This window comes from Carcharhinus amblyrhynchos, unplaced genomic scaffold (assembly GCF_965287045.1).
Source record: "Carcharhinus amblyrhynchos unplaced genomic scaffold, sCarAmb.v2.hapA chromosome_139, whole genome shotgun sequence".
NCBI classification, from domain to species: Eukaryota; Metazoa; Chordata; class Chondrichthyes; order Carcharhiniformes; family Carcharhinidae; genus Carcharhinus; species Carcharhinus amblyrhynchos.
In genome coordinates this window covers 117,857-125,167 of record NW_027649879.1, presented here as the reverse complement: position 1 = coordinate 125,167, position 7,311 = coordinate 117,857, and the positions used below count along the sequence as shown (strand labels likewise).

General features: G+C 53.7%; 1 protein-coding gene across 1 annotated transcript in view; it reads right to left on the bottom strand.

Moving 5' to 3' along the window:
* Nucleotides 1-1,547: 1,547 nt before the first annotated feature.
* The window catches only part of LOC145338678 (uncharacterized), a 62,081-nt gene continuing 56,317 nt past the window's right edge, over nucleotides 1,548-7,311 (bottom strand). Inside the window, 5 exon segments of the mRNA XM_080183066.1 lie at nucleotides 1,548-2,647; nucleotides 3,344-3,552; nucleotides 3,977-4,191; nucleotides 5,849-5,906; nucleotides 6,622-6,842. Coding sequence (XP_080039192.1) covers nucleotides 2,440-2,647; nucleotides 3,344-3,552; nucleotides 3,977-4,191; nucleotides 5,849-5,906; nucleotides 6,622-6,842 — 911 coding nt within the window. The 3' untranslated portion in view covers nucleotides 1,548-2,439.

The following is a 7,311-nucleotide window of genomic DNA, read 5'->3' as shown; positions in this document are numbered from 1 at the left end:
CACACATGCACACGCTACCTGTAGCAATCACACACACAGGCACTGTCTGTAGCAATCACGCACGCACGCACGCATTCGGATAGTGAATGTGGTATAGTTATTTAAGAAGGGTAGCAGGGATAACCTGGGTAATTATAGGCCGGTGAGCTTGAAGTTGTTGGAGAGGATTCTTCGAGATAGGATGTATGCACATTTAGAATGGAACAGTCTCATTAGTGACAGCATGGCTTTGTAAGAGAGAGGTCGTGCCTTACAAATTTGTTGGAGTTTTTTTGAGGAGGTGACAAAAACAGTCGACGAAGGCAGGGCCGTGGATGTCGTCTATATGGATTTCAGCAAGGCATTTGACAAAGTTCCTCATGGCAGGTTGGTTAAGAAGGTTAAAGCTCATGGGATACAAGGAGCGGTGGCTAGATGGGTAGAGAACTGGTTTGGCCACAGGAGACAGAGGGTAGCAGTCGAAGGGTCTTTTTCCAGTTGGAGGTTTTCCGCAGGGCTCTGTACTGGGACGTCTGCTGTTTGTGATGTATATAAATGATCTGGAAGAAGGTCTAACTGGTGTTATCAGCAAGTTTGCAGATGGCATGAAGATGGCTGGACTTGTGGATAGCTAGGAACACTGTTGAACAAGACAGCAGGATATAGATAGGCAGGAAAATTGAGCGGAGAAATGGCAGATGGAATTTAATCCAGATAAATGTGAGGTGATGCATTTTGGAAGAACTAATGTAGTGGGGAGCTATACAATAAATGGCAGGGCTAGCAAGAGTATAGAAACACAGGGACCTAAATCCCTGAAGGTGGCAGCACAGGTGGAGAAGGTGGTGAAGAAGGCATATGGCATGCTTGCCTTTATAGGACAGGGTATAGAGAATAAAAGCTGGAGTTTGATGTTACAGCTGTATAGATTGGCGGTTAGGCCACATTTGGAATAGTGTGTCCAGTATTCCAAATGTGGAGGCTTTAGAGAGAGTACAGAGAAGGTTTACCAGGATGTTGCCTGGTATGGGGGGTCTTAGCTATGAGGAGAGATTGGGTAAACTGGCGTTGTTCTCCCTGGAAAGACGGAGGATGAGGGCAGACCTAATAGAGGTGTATAAGATTATGAAGAGTATAGATAGGGTGAACAGTGGGAAGATTTTTCCCAGGTCGGAGGTGACGATCACAAGGGGTCGCAGGCTCAAGATGAGAGGGGCGAGGTATAACTCCGATATCAGAGGAATTTTTTTTACACAGAGGGTGGTGGAGGTAGACACGCTAGCATCGTTGAAGAATTACCTGGATAGTCAAACATGAGCAGCCTGGGAATGGGGGGAATACAAAGGAATGGTCTAGTTGGACTAATGAGTGGCACAGGCTTGGAGGGCCGAAGGGCCTATTTCCTGTCCTGTACTGTTCTTTGTTCACTCATTGCCTGTAACAATCACGCACGCATACATTGCCTTTAACAGTTACACACTCATTGCCTGTAACAATCACACACACACTCCATTACCTGTTGGAGTCTCTTCCCCTAGTTTATATTGAACACAATCATTAAATGATATGAGAGATAGAAAAAATTTATTGCACTGGTCTGTTACAGTCTGAGAAAAGAACTCTCTTCACTGCTTGACTATTTAGCAGCTGTCAGTCTGATTTCAGCTGGAAAGCTTGTACATTCGAGGGATTGTGTGCAACATTCACAGATTCTCACAAATTAAAGTGCAGTACAGGCTGCAGATTGCAACTTTCCAAGTCTTCATGTGGGTGTTGGGGGGAGCAATGGGAGACAGTGTGGAGGCGATAAAGGCACATTGATCAGGAAAGGCTGGACAATCAGATTGCCAAAGTTTCTGACTCTCCGGGTGTTCAGCCGTTGTTCACTTTGATTCCAAGCATCTGACACCGTCTAGAGGCCTCACTACCTCTTTGATGTTGCTTGCCGCCACACCCATCCACCCATGAACGGAGTGAGAGCGCCCCAGGAGGTAGGAGAGAGGCAGCAACCTCCTCCTCCTCCTCCTCATGTCACATTAACAACTGCACACAGTGAGCTGCCACATTTTGGTGGAGTCAGGCGTTGAGGTAGCAAGAGGCGTCTGGTGACGGAGGCAAGGCAGTGCTGGGGACTGTAGGTTCCCCGATCCTATACCTTGACTTAACAATGTCAGAGCAGGCTGGAGAAGGGGCTGAATGGCCTCCTCCTGTTCCTGTGTAACAGGCTGGAGAAGGGGCCGAATGGCCTCTTCCTGTTCCTATATTGTCAACTGTTCATCTGGGTTTTGCGTTCTACCCTGACGGGCAGGGGAACAGGAATGGTCTCGTTCCTCTTCAGTTCCTCCCCTCCCTCCCTCCTTCCCCAACCCCAGGCCACAGCGGGTGAAATTTCAAATGCGAGTCACTGTCCCCAACCTCCCGCGGGGGGTGGAAAGGCGAACAGCAGGCGGGGAGTGAGGCTCACGGTTTCCGGTAGAATCTGAGCAGAAGATAGCAGGCTAGTCGGAAGGCCATTAAAATCAGGCAAAGGATTAAGACACTGGCCCAGATTGGGAGTGTAACATTGAAAAAGGCCAAGATTTCACTGCTGGGGATGTAGAGATCGCTGCTGTTAGTTGTGTTTCTCATCATGTTACAGTATGGAAAGGCTGAGTTATTCCGTTTACATCTGCAAAGAAAGTACATCAATCATTCGGTGACATATCTTTACCATCTAGTGCTTACCTGCGTAAGGTAGCCAAAATAAACGTGAAACGCTATAGGTACTGTCCCTCACAGGAGAAGGGGCTGAATGGCCTTCTCCTGTTCCTGTGTAACAGGCTGGAGAAGGGGCTGAATGGGGCCTCCTCCTGTTCCTGTGTAACAGGCTGGAGAAGGGGCTGAATGGGGCCTCCTCCTGTTCCTGTGTAACAGGCTGGAGAAGGGGCTGAATGGCCTCCTCCTGTTCCTGTGTAACAGGCTGGAGAAGGGGCTGAATGGGGCGCAGACTCCACACATTTTCCCCGTGTCTGCGTGGGTTTCATCCGGGTGCTCTGGTTTCCTGGCACAGTCCAAAGACGTGCAGGTTTGGGGTATTAGCAGGGTAAATAAAGGGGGGGTTACAGGGATCAGGCCTGGGTGGGAAGGCTCTATTGGAGAACAGGTGCGGTCTTGATGGGCTGATTGGCCCCCTTGTGCAATGTAGGGATTCGCCCGTAACCAGCAGACGGGGAGAATGGATTGCAGGGGTGGTCCTGACGGAGAAGCGGGGGTCACATTGTGGCGAGAATCCAGAGAATGTCCCAAAGTGAGAGTTGCGGAGGGATCTGGGGGAGGGCTGGTTCCTGCAATCAGACAGAGGTACCACAGGAGGAAGGATACTCACAGGAAGGTGTGGTCGTTGGAGAACTCGACGCTGAGCATGACATGGAATGGGTAGAGGGTAAAGGCCAGGTAGCGAGCCCAGGTCAGCCAGAAGGGCAGCTGTTGGATGTAGAAGCCTCCCAGGAGCAGAGTGGTCAACATGAAGATGGTGACAAAGATGATAGACTGGTCGATCCTGAGGAAGAGAGCGCTGGCAAACAGACCGATGGACTGAGGGCCAAGGGAGAGAGAGAGAGACAGATTATAACAGTGGGTCGCACTGTCTACACTACCCAAAACAACACCCCCCTGCCACCCCCTCATTTCAGAGACTGCGACCCACACTGTGCTCGGGATGGTGTGTCTGAGTTCCCCCACCCGCAAAAACTCAACTCAAAGAAACAAGCCCCAGAAATCCAACACAAACCCACTCCCTGGCTATCACTATCAACGCAATGTAGAGGGAGCTTTACTCTGTATCTAACCCCGTGCTGTACCTGTCCTGGGAGTGTTTGATGGGGGGACAGTGTAGAGGGAGCTTTACTCTGTATCTAACCCCATGCTGTACCTGTCCTGGGAGTGTTTGATGGGGGGACAGTGTAGAGGGAGCTTTACTCTGTATCTAACCCCGTGCTGTCCCTGTCGGGTCACGTACCTGTGCTGTCACTGAGCTGAGAGTTATCATTGCCAGATCGACAAAGTAAGCTGCGACCCCGTTGAGGCCAGCCATCCAGAATGCGATGGTTATGCTGACAAATGGCTGGATGATGGTCAAAGGCAGTTCGCTGGTGGTCTTAGCCAGATAGTACGCAGAGAGACAGTATGATCCAGACAATCTCTCCTTGTTGATGATCGGCCGTTCCAGTGGAACTGAAAGGTACAAAAGCGGCTGTGAGAGATCTGCTCTCGCGCGCACACTCTCACACACGCGCTCTCTCTCTCTCTCGCACACGCTCTCTCGCACACGCTCTCTCTCTCTCGCACACGCTCTCTCTCTCTCTCTCGCACACGCTCTCTCTCGCACACGCTCTCTCTCTCTCTCGCACACGCTCTCTCTCTCTCTCGCACACGCTCTCTCTCTCACACGCTCTCTCTCTCTCTCTCGCACACGCTCTCTCTCTCGCACACGCTCTCTCTCTCTCGCACACGCTCTCTCTCGCACACGCTCTCTCTCTCTCGCACACGCTCTCTCTCTCTCGCACACGCTCTCTCTCTCTCTCTCGCACACGCTCTCTCTCGCACACGCTCTCTCTCTCGCACACGCTCTCTCTCTCTCTCTCGCACACGCTCGCTCTCTCTCTCTCGCACACGCTCGCTCTCTCTCTCTCGCACACGCTCGCTCTCTCTCTCTCGCACACGCTCGCTCTCTCTCTCTCGCACACGCTCTCTCTCTCTCGCACACGCTCTCTCTCTCTCGCACACGCTCTCTCTCTCTCGCACACGCTCTCTCTCTCTCGCACGCTCTCTCTCGCACACGCTCTCTCTCTCTCGCACACGCTCTCTCTCTCTCTCTCTCGCACACGCTCTCTCTCTCTCTCGCACACGCTCTCTCTCTCTCTCTCGCACACGCTCTCTCTCTCTCTCTCGCACAAGCTCTCTCTCTCTCTCTCGCACAAGCTCTCTCTCTCTCTCTCGCACACGCTCTCTCTCTCTCTCTCGCACACGCTCTCTCTCTCTCTCTCGCACACGCTCTCTCTCTCTCGCACACGCTCTCTCTCTCTCTCTCTCGCACACGCTCTCTCTCTCTCTCTCGCACACGCTCTCTCTCTCTCTCTCTCGCACACGCTCTCTCTCTTTCTCTCTCGCACACGCTCTCTCTCGCACACGCTCTCTCTCTCTCTCTCGCACACGCTCTCTCTCTCGCACACGCTCTCTCTCTCGCACACGCTCTCTCTCTCTCTCGCACACGCTCTCTCTCTCTCTCGCACACGCTCTCTCTCTCTCTCGCACACGCTCTCTCTCTCTCTCGCACACGCTCTCTCTCGCACACGCTCTCTCTCTCTCTCGCACACACTCTCTCGCGCACACACTCTCTCTCGCACACACTCACACCGTTTCCTCAAACTTCCTCCATCTCCACGAAAACAAACCCTGTGTTCCGCACCATAGCGAGCTGACCAGGACTCCACACTCCATATGTAACCTGCCCAGGCACAACTTCACCCCTCGCAACCTCGGATAACATTCCTCCCCTCTGCCACTGACCCGCCCGGACACCGCCAGGGCTTCTGTCAAATTCCATCCCAAAGAGCCTCCACACTCCTCAATGTCACACCAGCTCGATTGCTTTCCCACATCTCAGTGGCCCTCTCCAAATCCTGTGGCTTACACCTTCTCCGGATTTAACTGTGTTTGCCCCACCTCCGTCCAGGTTCCCCATTCCATCGAGAGTTTGCTGCAGGGTACGGGGTTGTATCCTCGGACATTTACTGTCTGCAAGGCCTCAAATCATTCAAATCGCAGTCAGTGACCACTGTAAATACCGGAGGGCGAAACACTGCGGTCAGCTCTGTGCTTTGATACTCACATGTGGTTAAAGTGTGGAAGATGGGGGTGAAGGCCCAGTACAGCAAGATGAAGTAAATCTGAAACAGCAACAGAGCAGAGGGGTTAGCAACAGCCTGGCATCGACCGGAGTCCATATCCCCATAGCCCCCTTCTGACAGTGCGGCGCTCCCTCAGCACTGACCCTCTGACAGTGCGGCACTCCCTCAGCACTGACCCTCTGACAGTGCGGCGCTCCCTCGGCACTGACCCTCTGACAGTGCGGCGCTCCCTCGGCACTGACCCTCTGACAGTGCGGCGCTCCCTCGGCACTGACCCTCTGACAGTGTGGCGCTCCCTCGGCACTGACCCTCTGACAGTGCGGCGCTCCCTCGGCACTGACCCTCTGACAGTGCGGCGCTCCCTCGGCACTGACCCTCTGACAGTGCGGCGCTCCCTCGGCACTGACCCTCTGACAGTGCGGCGCTCCCTCGGCACTGACCCTCTGACAGTGCGGCACTCCCTCGGCACTGACCCTCTGACAGTGCGGCACTCCCTCGGCACTGACTCTCTGACAGTGCGGCACTCCCTCAGCACTGACTCTCTGACAGTGCGGCACTCCCTCAGCACTGACTCTCTGACAGTGCGGCACTCCCTCAGCACTGACCCTCTGACAGTGCGGCACTCCCTCAGCACTGACCCTCTGACAGTGCGGCACTCCCTCAGCACTGACTCTCTGACAGTGCGGCACTCCCTCAGCACTGACCCTCTGAAGGTATGAAGCCCTGGAATTGTGAGATTATGGGATGGACGTACCAATCCTGACCTGGGGTGGATCTGATCCTCCACTTCTGGGATCTGCCACCAGATAATTCCAGGTATAATGGCCATGGTCAGCGTCTGGACAAGGTTTAGCCAGGACAGGATAACCGCTCGTTGCTGCTTGAAGTTCCGGAGTGTCAGAGTGCGATACTGCATCCAAAATGAGGCTGGCCACTTCCTCTCCCAGTCCTTTTGGAAAGCAGTGGCTGACTCACCTGAATAAGACAGAGAGTCACAGAGTCATAGAGGTTTACAGCATGGAAACAGGCCCTTCGGCCCAACCTGTCCATGCTGCCCTTTTTATTTAAACCCTAAATGAGTCCCAATTGCCCACGTTTGGCCCATATCCCTCTATACCCATCGTACCCGTGTAACTGTCTAAACATCCTCACCACACAACTGACCCTCTGACAGTGCGGCGCTCCCTCAGCACTGACCCTCTGACAGTGCGGCGCTCCCTCAGCACTGACCCTCTGACAGTGCGGCGCTCCCTCAGCACTGACCCTCTGACAGTGCGGCGCTCCCTCAGCACTGACCCTCTGACAGTGCGGCGCTCCCTCAGCACTGACCCTCTGACAGTGCGGCGCTCCCTCAGCACTGACCCTCTGACAGTGCGGCATTCCCTCAGCACTGACCCTCTGACAGTGCGGCGCTCCCTCAGCACTGACCCTCTGACAGTGCGGC